The 21,613-nt window shown below is 31.3% G+C and overlaps 2 protein-coding genes across 3 annotated transcripts in view; one reads left to right on the top strand and one right to left on the bottom strand.

Moving 5' to 3' along the window:
• Nucleotides 1-21,613, top strand: part of LOC111700718 (uncharacterized) — a gene marked incomplete at its 5' end in the record, with an annotated part of 47,738 nt that overhangs the window by 13,841 nt on the left and 12,284 nt on the right. For both annotated transcript variants that reach the window (XM_023471729.1, XM_023471728.1), the window contains 8 exon segments: nt 11,246-11,340; nt 12,729-12,745; nt 13,261-13,335; nt 15,403-15,440; nt 15,535-15,585; nt 17,703-17,730; nt 19,161-19,208; nt 20,650-20,764. In XM_023471729.1, coding sequence (XP_023327497.1) covers nt 11,246-11,340; nt 12,729-12,745; nt 13,261-13,335; nt 15,403-15,440; nt 15,535-15,585; nt 17,703-17,730; nt 19,161-19,208; nt 20,650-20,764 — 467 coding nt within the window.
• On the bottom strand, nt 1,641-9,461 carry LOC111700717 (thyroid peroxidase). The gene is made up of 10 exons (XM_023471727.1): nt 9,354-9,461; nt 8,876-9,273; nt 8,232-8,442; nt 7,375-7,533; nt 5,771-5,989; nt 5,156-5,407; nt 4,231-4,376; nt 3,160-3,303; nt 2,487-2,717; nt 1,641-1,877 (listed from the first exon to the last, which is right to left on the bottom strand). Exons 1-10 carry the CDS (start codon nt 9,428-9,430, stop codon nt 1,675-1,677), a joined length of 2,040 nt encoding a protein of 679 aa, XP_023327495.1. The 5' UTR covers nt 9,431-9,461; the 3' UTR covers nt 1,641-1,674.

Raw genomic sequence — 21,613 nt, forward strand, 5'->3', positions numbered from 1 at the left:
TTGTAACAACAAAGCCCATAAAACCTTTGTTTGATTCAGAATAAATGAGATATCCATGGTTTCTCTTTCAGCCCCCCCTTCTAATTTCTATACTTTATATTTTATATTTCTATATTTATGAGAGGTAGAAATAAACGTTTTATATGTTTGTGTGTCCGATTATAAAACCGGAATTCTCGACCGATTTGCCTCAAATTTAAATTGTGAAACTCCTTGCTCAGTTCAAGAATTTTAAGGTTAGCTAGGATTATTAGAAAATATAAAATGACCTTGGTTTGTATTTTTGCAACTCTGTGACCTAGAGACACACTTTGCGTACTTACTTGGGAGGCAAAATTGGGGGGGGGGGGGCAAGCAATCTCTTTACTTGAACAAGATTGTAATGGTTTTAAACTTAAACATTCTGACGTCACTGTTTTCTCTGAAAATCTAATGCTATAAAAACAAGCATTTTGCATTTGTTCAGGGCCATGAAAATATTTATACTTGATTAGCTTAGATTAATTTACAATGAAATCCCCGAAAGAGGATTATGAAATCCGAAAATCAGTTGTGTCGGATCCTGGAACTGGAGAAGACCTTCTCAACTTCCATTCCTTTTATACACTCTTTATTTAATATGTATTTATATTTAGAAGCAATAAATGTACTTCTAAAACATATCCTTTAATTACAGATCATGTTGGGTAAGGGTTAAGGTTAAGCCGAGCGCTACGGCTTCGATGGGCTAGGGGGCCGAGCGCTGTGACCTTTTAAATGTTAAATAGTGTGCCGTTTCTTACCAACTTCTGGGCCGAGTGCCGAGGCTAGAACATGACATGAGGCCGATAGCAAATGTTATTAAAGGAAGTGTAACTTAATAGGATTTGTTATCATGTAGCAAATGTTATTATAGGAAGTGTAACTTAATAGGATTTGTTACCATGCAGCAAATGTTATTAAAAGAAATCTAACTTTATAGGATTTGCATAACCATGTAGCAATTGTCATTATAGAAAGTGTAACTCAACAGCATTTGTTACCTTGTAGCAAATGTTATTATAGGAAGTGTACCTTCATAGGATTTGTTATCATATAGCAAATATTATTATAGGAAGTGTAATTTTATAGGATTTGCAAATGTTATTATAGGAAGTGTACCTTCATAGGATTTGTTATCATATAGCAAATATTATTTTAGGAAGTGTAATTTTATAGGATTTGTATAACCATGTAGCAAATGTTATTATAGGAAGTGTAACTTCATCGGATTTGTTACCACGCAGCAAATGATTATAGGAAGTGTAAGTTCATAGGACTTGTAACCATGTAGCAAATGTTATTGTAGGAAGTGTAACTTAATAGGATTTGTTACTATGTAGCAAATGTTATTGTAGGAAGTGTAACTTTATTATAGGATTTGTAACCATGTAGCAAATGTTATTGTAGGACTAGGAAGTGTAACTTAATAGGATTTGTTACTATGTAGCAAATGTTATTGTAGAAAGTGTAATTATATAAAATGTAACTGAGCCTTGGCATGTTTCTTACGGATCATTACTAAAAGTAAAAGCCTGGCGACACTTTAATCTTTTAAATAGTTAATTTTCATGCTTCACAATTTTGCTAAGCAGCAAATATTATTTTGAAATAAAAAAAAATTAAATCAATGGAATTTATTTAGTTCTTAAAATTTCAAAGAAACAATGAAACATCCAAAGAATTTACTCTTGAACAGGGTTTTTGCCATCCCCTGGTTTTAAACACGTTCAGCTGAGCTCTTTGTATTGCTGTGTTTTCACAAATAATATCGCGGAGTCGTCTTCGGTTTAACTGTTTCCTTTGCTGGAAATTATAGCTGGTTTTTTCTCCAACATGGGTAAAGAAGAACCGATCACCTAGAAAATAAACGGTTTTCATCCAGATTGAAGAAAAAAATCTATTTTTTATTTATTAATGGTACTGCATATACAGTACACGCTATTTCAAGTTACTCCACGTACATATATGTAAAATTACATGTAAAGACTCACAAGGCTTCTCTTAAAAGCTTTCTTTGATCAAGAATGAAGGAGAAATCTATTGTCTTAAAATTGCTAAATTTCAATTGTGTGTTTTTTATGAAGCGAAATACGATTTCTACATCAACGGGGAATTGTCAGATAATGACCAGATCTTCAACATTTGTTGACTAGATACAAAATTTAAAGGGTATTGTTAATTGCAAATCTGGCATGAAAGGTCAATTACGATTACAGTCCCTTTAATGCGAGTGGCTGGCTAAACATGGCAGTTGAACTGAGAATGCAGTATTGTAGAGAAATATTTTAGAAATTATTTGAGACCATAAGACGTCTTTATGGTGGATAATCATTCAGAAAGAATGAAAATTCAATCATTAAATCCTCCTAGATTATCCAACCCGCCAGACAGGCGTGCCGGTCACAACCTGTCAGGTAGGCGTGCTGCGCCACTACCAGCCAGGCAGTAAGTAACACACTTCTTACCTTTTAAAAGTGCCTCGAACTGTTCTGCGTTGATGCATGTAAATGTTGGACCAGGCATACCCTTCCTTGTTTTCTCCATCACACCTCCGACAAATAAATCTATATCCTCCGGGGAGGAATACATCTGTCGGAGGACATTCCATCTTCTCCTGTTGATGAAAGACGGAGGAATCGGAGTACTCAGGGATTTAATTTTAGACAGACCACACAGCTCACGGAACTGATTGTAACCTAAAGCACATAAAATTCACTAGAACAGGATAATTCATTTATATCTTATAAAGTTTTGATAATACTCGTTTTAAGATAGTTCAAAATTAGTTATTCTCCTCATACCAAAATCTGAAGTATTATGAGAATTTTGAAAAAGGTGATTCCTTTTTAACATTTAAACGATATTTGTAACATTTTTAAGAGAAAAATTCCATATTGAAATAGAAATATTAGAAATTAGAAGTCTTGGCCTCAAACTCTGCTTTTCTAATCCATATATCTATACAAACTAATGTTGTATACCTGAGATATTTCAAACTATGAATTCTATTTAATAAAATAATCTAAGTTTGAAATTTAAAAGATTCAATTCCTTTCTTCTAGACAGGAAAAATTTTATTAGGAAATTATTCAAAGTTATTTTGAAAAATTACTCTGACAAAAATATCTAAAGCCTAGCCTGGAATCCCATGGTCTCTTCCTCTTTGTAGATTTTTTGCGAGAAGATCACTGCTTGTATTTAACATTTTATCAAAGTAAAGGAAATCAGTTATCTCTCTAGAAAAGTTAGGTCCAACCATCTTTGATTGTACAGACATCAGACCTACTCAACATAAATAAAAAAGTTTTTAAATGATTCAATTTAATTCCTAATCGATATAATAAAGCTCTTCGTTCATATATATATTTAAATATATATAAAATTCAAAACTTGTTTTAAATACTTGTTTTCTTATATATATAAATATACGTTAGTAAACCTTTGGGTATTATATATTATATATTACTAGAAATTCAAGGCGCTTCGCGCCCTTCTTTCTAGCCTTAGAGGGCGCTTCGCGCCAATCTTCTAAATTAGTTTTGAACATGTTCTCTTTGTGTACATCGTAAAACAAAACAAAAATAATTCGCGGATTTTCACAAAAAATTTTGCGGATTTTCAAAATTTTTAAAAATTTAATGACGATCGAATTTTGATGGAGACAAATATTTGAAATTTTGATTTTTCATAAACCTTCCCTGGGGTCCCTAGATGTCCCACAAAAAATTTGGGCCCGATCGGTTCAGCCGTTTTGACGTTTATTGGATACAAACAAACAGACAGACAAGCCAAATTTATATATAGATATATTGGCAAATTTACATTTTTCATCTCTTTAAAGGGACTGTCAGCGTAATTTTAAGTGACCCTCCATGTTAAGGTGGTAATGTCCGACTTATTTAAAAGCTTTGTCTGATCAAGTGGAAATTAGATATTCATGTTTTGGTTTCTAAAGACTGTTAATTTTCATCGGCGGGTTCTCCGCGCACTTCCTGCTCATAACAAGCATTGGAGAAACTATTAGAATAAAAACTACGGTATCTTCCACATTTTTGATCAAATCAATATTTCAATATTTCAAGGGTACCATTCTAAATCGGACATGGAGGGTCACAAGAAATTGAACACACTGTCCCTTTAAGTCCTATAACTTATCTAGAAGATTAGGTAATGATGGATTTTAAAGTAAGAATATAAGAGAAAATATACCTAGAAGAGTTTGAACAAACCCTTGACCATTTTCGGAATGATAAAGATTAGGATTGAAGAAGTTTTCATGAAGCGGAAACTGAGAAATATTAAAGAGAGCAGGATCCTTCAAAGTAACCTTGTCCATAACCATGGTATGGCCAAATCTAGAAAAATAATATCACCGTGGTATGACCGAATCTAGAAAATAATATCACAATGGTATGGCCAAATCTAGAAAAATAAAATCACCATGGTATGACCAAATCTAGAAAAATAATATCACCATGGTATGAACAAATCTAGAAAAATAATATCACCATGGTATGACCAAATCTAGAAAAATAATATCACCATGGTATGATCAAATCTAGAAAAAATAATATCACCATGGTATGATCAAATCTAGAAAAATAATATCACACTGGTATGACCAAACATAGAAAAATAATATCACAGTGATATGCCAAATCTGTTTTGATAAATTAGGAAGTTGGAAATATCAAAGATAAAGATGATTTCGGGTTAAAACAGAAACCTTGTGGCAAAAATGCAGCTTCTTCAAACCATTACAAATTACAACTTTAAAACATTTTTTCTTCTCCACACATCTTCAATAGGACGACTTTTCTTTACAGTCTTTTCTTAAAACATATGGCTGCAAAATGATTTTCCAAACCCACTTATTTTTTATTTAAGAACGATACCCTTAAAAGCTTTGTCTGCTCATGTATCAATAAGATATCAATGTTTATATTCTTATAAATTGATTATTTATAATTGTGGTAACTCTACAAAAGTGACTTTGCTCTATAAAATTATAAGAAATAACCTAGATATAGTACCGTATTGTCCACATTACAAATCAGCGAAAGTTTTCAAGGTTACCGTACGGAGGGTCCCTTGAAATTTGACTTACAGTTTCTGTAAGAAAAAAAAATGTTACCTGAAAGATGCAGTTGCAAAACTGTTTGTTGTACTAGGGTTGATAGTGTTGTTGTAAACTGTCTGGGGATTTGGTTTTATATAAAAATTTCTTGATTTCATAAGTTGTGCACCCAGCAGAATTGGTAGATATTCATTATACACAATACTTTGGAGCTCTGCTATCAATAAACTTCTAGCTTTTTGATAAATAAATTCATCATCTTTACTTTTAGATTTCTTCTTTAGTTTTCCTGCTAATCGGTTGTGTTCCCTAAAAAAAATAAGATTATTTTCTAATCCTATATCAGTGTCACCCGATGGGGTAAACCTTTAAAATTTCAGATCATTTGATTTAACAGAATTAATTGTTTAAAATATCTAAGGTCTACTACATTGGGTTGCAAAGCTACTGGGATAAGCAAATCAGAGTTTGTGGCAATGACTAAATTCCTTTGTTGTTTTTATTCAACTCTTTATCTAACTCATTTTAAAATTTTCTTGAGGGGGGGAGGGGGTAGCTGCAAATTAATTAAAGCTCTTCAAATCAAAAGTCAGAGATTCAATTTGAAGAAAACTTTTTTTTTAAAAGGATGAATTTTAATGTAAGATTGTCTTAAAATGTAAAGAATGTTACCTGAGGAAAAGTGTATGTAAAGTGGTCAGCATAGGGGATTCAGTTAGTCTCATATCTCCAGCAGACAACGACCCATTCAGTATAGGTATAAGCCGGTCAAAGTTAGGATTAACTTTTAATAAACCGTCAACTTGGGTTCGGATCTTCAGAGCTTGGGTTTCATCTGAACCGTATACCGTGTTGGCATCAATTACAGATGTTACAGCGTTCATTTGTTCCCTTTTACCAGACAAAATTCTTAGAAATTAACTCAAATATTAAAGAAATAGATAGGCTGATAGAAAGGTTCCGATACAAAGAAGTGATATTATATGACGGAAGCCTAAATGCTTATGTATAATAGATAGGCTGATAGAAAGGTTCCGATACAAAGAAGTGATATTATATGACGGGAGCCTGAGTGCTTATGTATAATAGATAGGCTGATAGAAAGGTTCCGATACAAAGAAGTGATATTATATGACGGAAGCCTGAGTGCTTAGGTATAATGTCACTTGTGACCTCGTAGCTCCTCTATCTTTGAAATTAATTTAAAATATGAGAAAAACAAATTTATTTGGTTACTTTTCAGAAATTCAAGACCTTCTTTTTTTTCTCAATAATTCTTCAATAAGAAAACTTTTATTTACTTTCATTCAATTTTACTCTAATCTAATCTACTTAATTTAGTCAAAATTTCACTATATTTATTCGAAATCATTTTTGCCTCGCACTTTATTTCAGAGATAAAAAATTAAAAGTTTTGATTTACATAATCTGAATTCTTTTTTGACTAAACTTTGTTAGAAACTCTAGTTTTGGCATTGTAAAATGATCTTAACCCTATCCCTGCTGGGGTACTTGAAAACCAGGATACGCTGGGGGGGGGGGTCAATTAGACCCCCCCCCTCTAAATCCCGTGTTTTATGTCCAAATATGACAAATGATATATCATTAGAAAGCTCTTGTGTTCTACTTTTAGAATCTGCAAAAAAATTTGCAAATTTGCGAAAATTGAATTTTTTATCGCAAAATCCAGTTTTATTGTAAAAATGTTTGCAAAAAAAAATTTGTCCAAAAAATGACAAATTATGCATTTTTGAAAGGCCCTTGACCATGCCATTTCAAATATGCAAAAATTTTTGCAAAATTTTAAATAACCTGATTTTTAATCAAGAAAAACTAAAAATGTACAAATTTCCTTTCACAGGTTGTTTGCAAAAAATTTGCAATTTTTTTTCCAAAAACTTGTGCAATCCGTTTCCTTATGTCATAGGCTTTCCAAAAAGCTAAATTTTATCAAAATCTGACAAGTGAAAGTGGGTCAAAACAAAGATTTAGTTTGGTACAGGCAAAAGCAGTCATTCAGGCAGTGTGCCTGAGGACTCAGGCAGTTAGTATTAAAGCCCGGTTTTGGGCCTAAAGGGAGGGCTTTGGGTATGTAAGAAAAGTCAGAAAATTTCAACAGCCTCAGACCAATACTTTTTGAGTTATGTAAAAAAAACTACGGGGGGGGGGTCAAATTGCCCCCCCCCCCCCCAGCAGGAATAGGGTTAACGAAGATCATGCGCCATGCTAAGTCTAAAGAAGAGAGGGATTTTGTTTTTATGAAATAATTGTCTGGCCTAATTTTGCCCTCCATGTTGCAGAAGGGGACTGTTCTCCTAAGATCAAGACAGGTAGTGCTTGTGAAATGATTGTCATCCTCAGGAACTCGTATAGGAAAACATTCCGGGTTGGTTGGATTCTTACAACATTCATTTGCTTTGCCCTCAGGGGAGAAACTATGTAGCAACATGTCAAAATTTGAACAACATGGAATTTATTCACCAAAATTATGAAACTATAGAATGGCTAAAGAGGTATATACTATATATATTGGGTAAAAAGTAATGGTAAAGATTATTTCTTCTCTAGTAGGAATACTATACCAAGCCTTTCCCTTTCTCTATTTAACTTGAAAACGGCTTACAACGGCAAGCGTTAAAATTTCTTCACTTTTCCAATTTCATTATTGAAGACAAATTTTAAAGAAACTATAAAACAAAACTAGACAAAACAAAGGGAAAGAGTTAAAACAAAAGTTTGGTTTTTAGGAAATATGATTTGAAATTATTATTATTTTGACCTGAATATTTATGGAGTATTGACATTATGGAGTATTTAGGGGTAAATATTATGTCTAAAAATTAATATCAACCCGCCCCCTTCCCCCACCCCTTCCTCTCCGTACATAACTTCAGATATTATACTTAGATATATATATATATATCTTTTCTAATAATTTAGACTTTAGATGTTACAAGCAACTAATTTTCTTAGATCAAATAATCTAAGTTTAAGACATTAAAGATATGCAACATCAGGTTGCAAAGATACGGGGATTAGAAAATATTAGTCAATTCTTATCCGATTTTGCTCCTAATCATATCGAAGTAAAGTTGTAATTCAAATGGTTTAAACCAAATTTTTTATGACATGCCTGAAGTCGTGTGACATGAACTGTCCAAATGCTGTAAAAAGGTCAGAATATCCAAACTCTTGCCTTCTCCATTGAAGATTTTGTTTTGTAATCTCTTGAGAAATGAATCTAGCCGAAGGAAGAGATCTATTAGTTTGACCAAGGAATGGAAAACCTCCTCTAGGAACTCCAATCCCATCCTCGTATGCTGCAGGGAGGAGACGTCTGAACCCTGTAGTTAGAGATTGGTTTCGTTTCCAACGAACAAACGAAATATTACAAGGCGAACAAAATTTGTTGTGAAACATGGTGTCGTTTAGAAAATTAATCAAACAAAAATATTTTATCTTTCAGAGAAATATAAACCAACAAGAAAACCAAAAACGAACGATCTTAAATCACTAACGGTCATTCGCATTTTGTTGATTAGTCACACAATTGATAAACGATTTTTAAATCGTTCGTTTGAATAACATTAAAAAAAAATTTTTTACTAACTTTGGAAAAAAAACTGTCGTCTTTTACTGAACAAGCAATATCGTCTAACGAAAATTTGTTTTAAAATATTGGTTATTTACTGAACCAAAAATTTTAATGGACGAACGATTTTACTGAACGAAGTTTCTCCCTGGATGAAGGATTTAATTAAACACGCCAAACTCTACCTATATTTGCTGCACCCCAGCGTGGGTTTAACAAATTATTGCACTCCGAGCTGTATAATCTGTGTTCAGTGGCATTACAAGCAGGAAATATAGTTTTACATGCATCCTGGACCAAAGCATCAATCTTACTTATTTCCCAGATTATATAGTCTAGTTGTGCATAGATATGATTATTATTTTTATCCATAGCGCTGCTGTTTTTTAAAGAGCTTCCAATTAGGTTGATATCAGATTTAATTGTGCCCAGGATTTTTGCGAGGGTGCTATCTCTTATAAGTTTTATATTTTGAACTGAACCATTTACAAGAAACACTTCAGACTGCAGTTGTTTGATTTGTTCAAAAACTTCAAGATTCCGCTTTTCCATAGCAATTGAAAATGCCGTTGGACCTGTACCACTGAAATTCATTTAGGTTAAAGTTTATGTTATTGTTTTATTTCTTTTATTTTCTTATGTAATTTTTAAAATTATCTATACCCATGAGGACACATTGTGGATACATAATCCACGAAAAAAAGACAAGCACTCAACAATGTTAATAATCTGAGTTGCATTTTCAAACTGAATCATTTGTTAAGTCAGATTTTTTCACTATAAATGTCAGAGAAAAGTTTTATTGAAACATTAAAAACTCAATCAAATTAGAATAAATCTTTTTCATAAGAAAATCTGGCAAAATCTGGATAAAGAAAAATATATTAACACGAAATTCCACCAAAGCATAACAGTTAGAAAAGAAAAGGTTTCTCATCGAAACACAAAAAGTTTTCAAAAGTTTTTTTTTATTTATTACAAAAAATATGTAAAATATACAGAAATTGTTTTTTATATTTTGAATAACATACATACAATTCATTTTTTGGGGCCTATCTAGCCAATAAGGGTGGTTTAAAAATTTATGCTCTACAAAAATCACAAAAAATTAATCAATTACAAAAAACATTTAAAGCAAAGTTAAAATAATGCAAGGAAGATAATTATCTAAGAGAAAATTAGAATACGTGGATAGAGTGTATGAGGGGGGAGGGAATGTATGAGTGGGGAGTGTATGAGGAGAGGTAAAAATAAGTTTTACTGTTGATTTTAGTGCACATAATTTGTATATCACATAAAAGGGAAGAAGATTGGAAGATTATATATTATAAACACTTTTTTAAATGATAAACAGTTCGGTGCGGAGCAAAAATGGGAAAAATTAGATTTTTCAGAAAAAATGTTAGGACAATAAATTGGCTTAGATATACAAACATGTTTATAAAGTTTTGACCAAGGTTAGATCTCAAAATAAATCAAAAATATCAATAAAAAAGAAAAATGATTTTCTCATGTTATACCTTATAAATCATATTTCCTTATGCGAATCCATTGCAGCGTGGGTAAATGAGGGCTTGGTTAATTTTTCTACAGTTTGACAAAAAATGATTTCCAGAAATATTTTTAAATTGACAGTTTTATATTTTTGTGTGTCAAGTGCTGGGTATAACACTGCTTTTAAATTGTTTTATCGTTTTTCATCAAACGTAAAGCTATGAGATAAATGTTATGCAACGTTTCCAAAGTTTGAAATTATACATTTTCCTTAAACAGAAGTCAAATAAACCTTTTTATATCATTCTTATGGAAAGTACAACGCATAATACAATAAACTACAACAGATTAAAGATATTGAAATTTATGTGAAATCCATGGTAAAACATTGCGACAAATTATTCTTAATATATCTCTAAAAACGTGATCGTTTCATTTTAAAAACGACGAAAAAATTAAAAACGACCCTAAGTTAACGACCGTTAACGACGACCCTGCGTTAACGATAGTTAACGACGACCAAACGAAAACGATAGTTAACGACCTTTAAAAGAGAAAATATATTTTTTGGTCGGAAAATTCGAGGTCAGAAAACATTCTAAAACTTAAAAACGAAACGAAATATTATAGTTTATAAAAATGATTAACAACACAATTGAAAACATTAGAAAATTAAATGTAATGTGAAATTTGATTTATTTTGACGTGGCGTAAAGAGTTTTAATATGCGTGACAAAAAGACAAGTTTAGATGCCCTTGTTCCGGTTATAGTTTCTACTCACGGTAAACTAGAAGTACTGGGATTATAATTTCTACACACGGAATTCGAACCTATTATGACTAGATTGGGTTTTAATCCTTTAATTAAATTTGATGTCCCCCCCCCCCTTCCTATGATTTGAAATAAGAGTTTTCAAAGCGTGTTCAATAAAAAAATTATACCTCTATCTTCGATGGTATAGGGTGCAAGGGAGGATTTGAAAAAAAATCAAAATGTACGTCGGAAAAATGTTTAAAATAAATATTTTTACATATTAACATGTGACACATATTTTTTCCAGTCGGATTTAGAAGAATCTTCACTGGTCCCTGTCAAAGCTCTTCTTATCACAAACGAACTTGAGAATGTTACACCGTGTAGTTCGTATACTTCTAGGTACTGGTGGGTATCATGGAAGGTTAATGGATTTTTAGACTGCTCCACAGGAATCTGAAATATTAAACCTATTTCAAAATTGTATGCTTTATAAGTTTGCTTTCATTACAAAATGTTTTTGAAAAATCTTTGGTCATAAAGGATGTTTTGCTTAATGTAAAAAAATACGCTTTCAGGGTGCTTCGCACTCATCTTCTATTTTGATTTATGATGTTTTCTCTTCGCAAACATTTAATTTAATAACATTTGAATTTTGTTACAGGCTCATTTTTTAAATTTTGATCATTCATAAACCTTCCCTGGGGTCATGTGAGGTCCCAAACAAAATTTGGGCCAGATCGGTTCAGCCGTTTTGACGTTAAGTGGATACAAACATTTCAACAAACAAAAAACAAACACCCAAGCAAAGTATATAGATAGAAGCAAGTAGAAATTCGTATTTTGCTGTTTGTTTAACATCTCAAATTCTTGTAGAGAACATTTTAAGCCAAAAACCCTTGAATTTTTAAAAACCGAATCCAAAACAATACCCATCCCTTCTGAGTTCTAGGTACGATGACAAAGTCAAAAAGAATAGTTATCAAAGGAATTGAGTCTTTGCAACAAACTCTGATTTTCTAATCACTATAACTTTGGAACCAAATGTTGTAGACCTTAGATATTTCAAACTATGAATTCTGTTAGATTTAATAATTTAAGTTTGAAATATCAAAGGTTTACAACATCGGGTTCTAAAGATATTGAAGTTTAAATATTTGATTTTGTTCCAAAGACTCAATTCCTTTCCAATTAAGATCATTTTCCACTTTTAAACAGTTTGTATTCAAACTGTAAATAAATTCAGGAGTCAAGAAAATAAAAAATAAAGATTATAAAACTGATTCTGAAAGGGACTGATCAGGTAAAATGAAAGGGTTAAAGGATAAAGCTTAGAATTCTAGGCGTTGATCACACTGCCATTGCTGGAAATTCTGGTCACGTGATAGACGAAACAATTATATTTTCACTTATATCTACTTTATCTATTTGAAATGAATTTATTTTATCAAAATTGTAAGCTAGGAGCATACCTAGAATTTCTAGGCACCTCTAGTTTATCGTGAGTTTCATATTCGTTCCGTATTTGCTGAATATGCATCTGTTTAACCTTTGATACAAATACTATCACATTTATATGAGTTTTGGTATTATTTGGACACAGTTTAATAACATTTTCTCAAGACAGGAAAATTAGAAAGAACTAATATATTTGTCACAACTATCTCCTAAAACGTTTATGCTTTAACCTTTAACCCCTTTCAATTAATCTGAACAGTCCCTTTGAAATGTTTTATATTAGAATTCAGACGTTACATGAACTATAAATCACTAATTAAACTTTTGTTCAGGGATCATTCGTTTTCAGGCAAAATTCAAATCTACCTAATTCCTTTAAAATAACTATAATTTTTTTGCTTGCAGTGGTTTAAAGTTTTTTGTCAGGACAGTTTATTTTTTTTCGATTTTTTCGAATATTTAAAAGTTGAATACAAAAATAGAATCTGAATCAAAAAGTAATTTCAATTTAATTTTATTTAAATTGAAAAATTTAGCAAAATTTCTATATTTTCGGGAAGAAATAAAATAGCAGCTATATAGGTGCCATAAATAATGTGCCTCTAATTTAACATTATACAACTTCAATACAGAAAAGTAATGAGTTCTTGCACCAAACTCTGATTTTTAGCATTATATCTTTGAAATAAAAATAATCAAAGTTTGAAATATGAGGGGTTGCAAGATATAAGGATTAGAAAATTTAAGCTTATTTGTGGCATACATCCTGTTACTTTAGCATGAACTGAGTATTCAAATATATAAGTGGACAAAATTTCCAAATCTGATTCAAAGGATATTTTGGATTTTGGTGGATTCTGGTAGGCTCATCTACTAGTTCAAGTTCACATCTGTATTTTGCAGAAGATAATTATCAAACAGTGACACAAAACAACAAAGGTAGGCAACAAATAAAATGATAAGAAGCGTTTTAAAACAATTGTGAAATTAAATTTAAGGGTTAACTGCTTACATACAGGGTTAACCGCTGTGGATTAGATTTTAATACAGGGTTAACCGCTGTGGATTAGATTTCAATACAGGGTTAACCGCTGAGGATTAGATTTTAATACAGGGTTAACCGCTGAGGATTAGATTTTAATACAGGGTTAACCGCTGTGGATTAGATTTTAATACAGGGTTAACTGCTGAGGATTAGATTTTAATACAGGGTTTATCGCTGAGGATTAGATTTTAATACAGGGTTAACCACTGTGGATTAGATTTTAATACAGGGTTAACCACTGTGGATTAGATTTTAATACAGGGTTAACCGCTGAGGATTGGATTTTAATTCAGGGTTAACCGCTGAGGATTAGATTTTAATACAGGGTTAACCGCTGAGGATTAGATTTCAATACAGGGTTAACCGCTGTGGATTAGATTTCAATACAGGGTTAGCCGCTGAGGATTATATTCTAATACAGGGTTAACCGTTGAGGATTAGATTTCAATTCAGGGTTAACCGCTGAGGATTAGATATTAATACAGGGTTAACTGCTGAGGATTAGATTTTAATACAGGGTTAACCGCTGTGGATTAGATTTTAATACAGGGTTAACCGCTGAGGATTAGATTTTAAAACAGGGTTAACCGCTAAGGATAAGATTTTAATCTAGACTTTACGGAATCTATTTAATCAAAACTTCTACAGTGCGGTTCCTTGCCAAACTGATCGATTCATCCGAAACCGGTTTTCTTCAAAACAGGAGAATTCATCCATTTGAAAGTCGTAATCAAAGTTAATTCCTTGGTGGGAAGCCTTGTATATCATTGGAAAATACACTTATATCCCAATTTAAAAAAATTTAATTACTTGTTTCTTTTAAACAAAATTGAGTTTTTACACAAACTTGAATTTTCTATATTTTCTTTATATTTAATGTTTTCTGACTATTTGATATCTTCGGGTTGCAAAAATATTGGGGTTAGGGCAGTCAATCAGAATTCGTGGCTAATACTCGATTACTTAACAAGTAAATATGGGCTGCCTGTAAGAAATATTGACTATTTGACTAAACTACCGATTAATTTCTGCCTAGCTCAGACACCTTTAATTGTTGAAAAGAGCTGATTTGAAGATGGTTTCAAAAATTGTGATTTTATGTTTAATTTAGAAAATGTTTTTAATTTCATCCAGATATTAATTTAACTAAAAACAATTAAAAACAATTAAGAAATATAAATAGATATTCTAAAACCCTTGAACCAAGAACTTGAGAGGAAGCTCTAAAAAATTGCTTCTCTTCATGTTGATTAAAAAACTGATTAAAGAGATTGTAAATATAGTTTCTAGCACTCTCAAAAATCATAAACAGTGATGGGCAAAACCCAGATTCGTTTAGAGAAACTTTTTAAGTTTTTAGACGTTCCAAACGGTTTTCGAAAATATGAGAAGGTTCCAATAGTTTAAAACTTTATTCTGTAGAAGTTCGCTTTTATCAAACATGCAAATTTGTTATTCTAAAAGAAAATATAAGTTAAAAACGATCATTTTTAAACGACTGCTTTCGGGTTTTTAAAGCGATAGTTTTTGGTTAGTTTTTGCCTTATATTTTCACCAAGGATAACAATTTTGCATGTTTGATAAAGCAAACTTCTACAAAATACAATTTTAAATCGTTTCACCCTTCTCAGATTGTCGTAATCCTTTTTAAACGTCTAAATATATCAAAATTTTCTGTAATACGAATATAATTTCCCATTGCTTATTATACGTGGAAATGTCCGATTATTATCAGTACCTTAGATTTTAACTTTTTGATTCAATATTTTAGTTGTGTTTGTTTTTAAAGTGACTTGTGAATTTTTGCCTGCAGAAACAATAAAGAGAATTTTCAATGCTGGAAAAAAGACAATAACTTCCACATTATTAACTAGATTCCGTGGTACCGTTGTGAATCCGGAATGAAACTCTTTAAATGCACAGTCATTATGATTTTAATTTAATTCCATACTTTTCTCTAGGAATCCTGGATAGTTCTGCATTAAGGTCTAATAATCAGGTAAAACTTGGTTTTCTTGAAAGGAAACTTTTTTATTTTATATTTTTTTATCTTTCAAATTTTATTTATTATTATTTTATTTTTCAAATTTTAGAAACCTGTTTTCCCTCCTCTTCAAGAGATGTGGAATAGTCAGCAAATACAGGAGATATTCTTTATATAATAGTGATACAGGAGATATTCTTTATATATTAGTTGACAGGGGATATTCTTTATATAATAGTGATACATGAGATATTCTTTATATAATAGTGATACAGGAGATATTTTTTATATAATAATGATACAGAAGATATTCTTTATATATTAGTTGACAGGGGATATTCTTTATATAATAGTGATACATGAGATATTCTTTATATAAAAGTGATACAGGAGATATTTTTTATATAATAGTGATACAGAATATATTCTTTATATTATTGTAATACAGGAGATATTCTTTATATTATTGTAATACAGGAGATATTCTGTATATAATAGTGATACAAGAGATATTCTTTATATAATAGTGATACAGGAGATATTCTTTAAATAATAGTGATACAGGAGATATTCTTTATATAATAGTGATACAGGAGATATTCTTTATATAATAGTGATACAGGAGATATTCTTTATAGAATAGTTGACAGGAGATATTCTTTATATATTAGTTGACAGGAGATATTCTTTAAATTATAGTAATACAGGAGATATTCTTTTTATAATAGTGATACAGGAGATATTCTTTATATAAAAGTGATACAGGAGATATTCTTTTTATAATAGTAATACAGGAGATATTCTTTATATAATAGTGATACAGGAAATATTCTTTATATAACAGTGATACAGGAGTTATTTTTTATATAACAGTGATACAGGCGTTATTTTTTATATAACTAGCCTTATAGGGCGCTTCGCACCGATCTTCTAATTCAATCGTGAACATGTTCTCTTTGTGTACCTCGTAAAACAAAACAATAATAATTCGCGGATTTTCACAAAAAAATTCGCGGATTTTCAAAATATTCAAAAATTTAATGAAGGTCGAATTTTGATGGAGACAAATATTTGAAATTTTGATCATTCATAAACCTTCCCTGTGGTCACGTGATGCCCCACAAAAGATTTGGGCTCGATCGGTGCAGCCGTTTTAACGTTTATTGGATACAAACAAACAATCAGAAAAAAACAGACACCCAGACAGACAAGCCAAATTTATATATAGATAGTTATACAGGAAATATTCTTTATTTAATAGTTGACAGGAGATATTCTTTATATAATAGTGATTCAGGGGATATTCTTTATATAATAGTTGACATGAGATATTCTTTATATAATAGTGATACAGGAGTTATTTTTTATATAATAGTGATACAGGAAATATTCTTTATATAATAGTTGACAGGAGATATTCTTTATATTATAGTAATACAGGAGATATTCTTCATATAATAGTGATACAGGAGATATTTTTTATATAGTAGTGATACAGGAGTTATTTTTTATATAATAGTGATACAGGAAATATTCTTTATATAATAGTTGACAGGAAATATTCTTTATATTATAGTAATACAGGAGATATTCTTCATATAATAGTGATACAGGAAATATTCTTTATATAATAGTTATACAGGAGATATTCTTTATATGATAGTGATACAGGAGATATTCTTTATATAATAGTGATACAGGAGATATTCTTTATATAATAGTGATACAGGAGATATTCTTTATATAATAGTGATACATGAAATATTCTTTATATAATAGTGATACAGGAAATATTCTTTATATAATAGTGATACAGGAGATGTTCTTTATATAATTCCAAAACTAACACTTTGCCCATCTCTAACACTTAGTGTTAAAAATGGGCAAAATCTGGAAAGTTATCTTTTTCAAGCGTATTTATCTTTAAATCCAAGCCGAGTTAAACAAAACTACACGAAATTTATTGAAGAAATGGCTAAAACTAATTATTGAAACAAGAAATGTCAACTTTAAACTAATAATAATGTGTGAGAATTAGATTTTGATGCCGCGCCGGTTCAAATTTAATCACAGATTCAAATCCATCCTGAACCTTTTACTTTGAATCGATGGTTCAAATATAAACCGGCTGCAGATAGTTCAGCGAAGTAGCTCAAATTCATTCTATTCGGTCTATGGACTGAAAATAAACAGATACAAAAGATGTTGGTAAATGGTAAATGAATTTATCAATTATTTTATAAAATGTAACAATTTAAAGAATATTTTAAGTTATAGGCAGTGGACAGTAACTTCAGTCTAAAAGGAATATTGATTTCAACTTTTAATCAATATTTTTGAACAAAGTACATAATTTCAATATTTGTTTTTGAAAATATTTCCTTTCAGCAATATTATGTAAAAAACAGGATAAAAGTCGTCTGCTTAAGTTACTAATTAGAAGCAAGGAGTATCAAATAGAAGAGAGATACATCTGATGCGGCCCGCCCTACCATATTATTATACATGCATTACATACGATACTTCATTTGAATAAGAAATATTTGTCTGATGTACAATGTCCGCGTATACAATATTCTATGAATGTTTCTTATACAAATGGAGTACCCGTCTGCAAAGCATGCATAATCATATGGTAGGGCGGGCCGCGTCAGTTGTATCTCCTTATTCCATACTCCTTGATTAGAAACGATGCTTTGAACTTTGTAACAAGCACACAGAAGTAAACAAAGACGACTTTTGTCCATTTTATACTAATGACTGTGCTAGGAGGACCATCAAAGAAATCATAAATACGTTTTTTAGCCATATCAGGATGGAGGAAGGGGGGTCCCCCTTTTTTCCAAAAACATATTTTGTCAATTTTTTTTTTGATGCATCGTTTAGAGTGGAGGAAAATCAAACGGCGGGTCTGTGTTTAATAATAATCAAATAAGTAAATAGTAAACAACTTAAATATAAAATATAAATTTGGCTTGTTTGTCTGTCTGTTTGTTTGTCTGTTTGTTAGTTTGTATCCAATAAACGTCAAAACGGCTGAACCGATCGGGCCCAAATTTTTTGTGGGACATCTAGGGAGCCCAGGGAAGGTTTATGAATCATCAAAATTTCAAATATTTGTCTCTAACAAAATTCGATCGTCATTAAATTTTTTAAAATTTTGAAAATCCGCGAAATTTTTTGTAAAAATCCGCGAATTATTTTTGTTTAGTTTTACGATGTACACAAAGAGAACATGTTTACAATTAATTTAGAAGATGGGCGCGAAGCGCCCTCTAAGGCTAGAAAGAAGGGCGCGAAGCGCCTTGAATTTCTAGTTACTTAAAAATGTTACTGGGCTGAAATTTATCTATTTAAAAATCCCTTGAAAATATATGTAATATATAATTCATTTGGCACATGTTAATATTTGTCTAAAATAAAAAATAATTATTTTTGAACATTTTTCCGAGATCTTCTAAACTTTTTAAAAATCCTCCCTTACACCTTAAACATTAAAGTTAGAGGTATAATTTTTTTATGAGCAGGCAGGTAATAATTTGGACATGTATCACACTCCCCTATCTCAACTCTAAGTGCAAAATCAAAGGGGGTAGGAAAACCAAACCCCCCCCCACCCCATTTATTTTAGACAAAAATATCCCAGTCGGGATAGGGTTAAACCCAGGGTGACCCCCCCTCCCCCACCCACCATCCCTTTGGTTAATAAAGAAATCGTATACTTTTGATTCTAAGGTGTCGGAGTACCAGTACAGGATGTCCAGGTCATCAGTTCCATTCCAGGATTGTTAGTTTTAAATATATCGACCTGGGGCCGAATTTAAAGACTTTAAGACGCGGTTCAAATATGGTTGGTTCCACTTGAAATTGTATTCAGTGTTTCAAGAATTGAGCTGGCACTCAATTGGATCCGGTTTGGCTGATCAGTGACGCGGTTTAAATTCTTTACATTATTCTAAAGTGAAAACTTTTGTATTGCAAATCTCTGGATTAAGCGTTGATCTCCAAGTATGCAGGATTATCTTTAATCGAGAGGTGAACCATTAATCATCATCCTCACTCCGGATATCGAGATCAAGCGTTTAAGATTAAGATCCGATCTCTGTATTCTAAATATATAAATTCTAAATAAGTATCGACAACTATTACTTAATTAATTAATTTAATGCTTTACTTTGAAAACACATATTTTAGAAAATCTCTTGATTTAAAAAGCAAAGACGTGGAGAAAAATAATCAAGATTTTTCAAATTATTGTGTTCGATTTTTCTGGTTTTTTGACAGAAATAATCGATTTCGAATGCTCTTTGTCACTTAACATTCTTCCGTTGAAAAAGGGATCTTTTCAAAGGGAATGTTCAATTTACAAAGGTACCCTTTAAACTGATCATCGACAGCAGAGAACTTGCAGTGTTACTATTTCTAAAATGGTGTTTAAATTGCAGAAAACTGATATTTTCTACGTTCAACGCGGTTTTTAAAAATCCAAAAGAAAATATTTGTTCTCCGGGCGTTCTGTAAAGTAAATATTAATATTTGTTAAATATAAGAGAACTTGCAAACAAAATAACAATTTCGAACATGAAAATCTTCTTTTTTGTTGAAATTTTATATTTCTGATAAAAAAATGCCAATAACCCCTTTGTCAGTACAGCTACAAAGGTTTGAAAGAAGTCAAATATTTATAATTCTAAATTTTTCCTTTCTCATCAAAACCAATTAGATCTGCAGAAGATTGTCTGATATATTCAATTATATTAGACGTCTGAAAAATGTTATAGAGATTTACTATATTTTTCTGTTACAGGTGTTTTGCACTTTTCACTTAAATTGTAAAAAACAATGTTCTCCGGTAGTTAAAGAAATAATATTTTAAAATCTATCTCATTGAAACAAAATTCTAGGAAACTTTGCAGACAAAATTTAACCAACATACGAATAGAAATTCAGCAAAACCTTTTTTTTGCTGCCTCATAGTGTTAAATGATTTTTTGAAGTTTGCCGTACAAAGAAAACCCACAAATTACATATATAAAATAAACATGAAACGACTGAACAGATTGAGCCAACTTGTGGCAACTCACACACATGACCTGTGTAAGGTTTATGAAAAAAATTATTATTCTTTAAAAATCCACGAAAATTTGAGAACGAGTTAAAAGCTAAATTTTTTAATAGAAACGAGGGTTCTGAAAGCCTAGCTATTTAAAACAAATGATTTTAGAACGACAAGTTAAAATGCTGAAGTCTAGATCAAGGCTCTCCAGTCTCACATCCTCGGTTGCAGAATCATTTTCTTCATTGAAAATGTCAGATGCATATCTGGGATCATCAGTCAGGTCAGGAGCAGAGGGTCTCATTGTAAGGCTGGACACGTTCTCATGTTTTTTCAAACAGTTCTTTAAATTGAGTTAAAATGTGAACGGAGGCTTTTCAAGTAGTTTATAAAATGAAAGGAAATTAAATATTATTCAACATTTTCCTGATTGACTTGTTCAACCTTTAAAATACAATCTCTACCAATATTGTACGAGGGCTGAAAAAAATTTAATGAGCTGGCCTTGAAAAGTTGAATCACACTCCCCTATGTTGCAGTTAAGTTAAGAATAATTTCTTCTTTTAAATATACGTAAATAATTTTTAACATTTATGAATATTGAAATTTATTTCAGTTTGTTAGAACTTGAGGCCGCTAAACGTGTATATTTCAGTTTGTTAGAACTTGAGGCCCCTAAACATGTTTATTTCAGTTTGCTAGAGCTTGAGACCAGGTTTATGAANTTGCTAGAACTTGAGGCCGCTAAACATGTTTATTTCAGTTTGTTAGAACTTGAGGCCGCTAAACATGTATATTTCAGTTTGCTAGAACTTGAGGCCGCTAAACATGTTTATTTCAGTTTGTTAGAAGTAGAACTTAAAGCCGCTAAACATGTTTATTTCAGTTTGTTAGAACTTGAGACCGCTAAACATGTTTATTTCATTTGTTTGAACTTGAGGCCGCTAAACATGTTCATTTCAGTTTGCTCTTGAGGCCGCTAAACATGTTTATTTCAGTTTGTTAGAACTTGAGGCCGCTAAACGTGTATATTTCAGTTTGTTAGAACTTGAGACCGCTAAACATGTATATTTCAGTTTGCTAGAGCTTGAGGCCGCTAAACATGTATATTTCAGTTTGTTAGAACTTGAGA

The sequence above is a fragment of the Eurytemora carolleeae genome, unplaced genomic scaffold (genome assembly GCF_000591075.1).
Source record: "Eurytemora carolleeae unplaced genomic scaffold, Eaff_2.0 scaffold418, whole genome shotgun sequence".
NCBI classification, from domain to species: Eukaryota; Metazoa; Arthropoda; class Copepoda; order Calanoida; family Temoridae; genus Eurytemora; species Eurytemora carolleeae.

Coding starts and splice junctions, on each gene's coding strand:
- LOC111700717 (XM_023471727.1), bottom strand. CDS start 9,430: ATGCAACTCAGATTATTAACATTGTTGAGTGCTTGTCTTTTTTTCGTG. Junction 5,408..5,770: donor TTACATACACTTTTCCTCAG/GTAACATTCTTT, acceptor TATTTTTTTTAG/GGAACACAACCGATTAGCAG. Junction 4,377..5,155: donor TTTGCAACTGCATCTTTCAG/GTAACATTTTTT, acceptor TTATTTTTCTAG/ATTTGGCCATACCATGGTTA.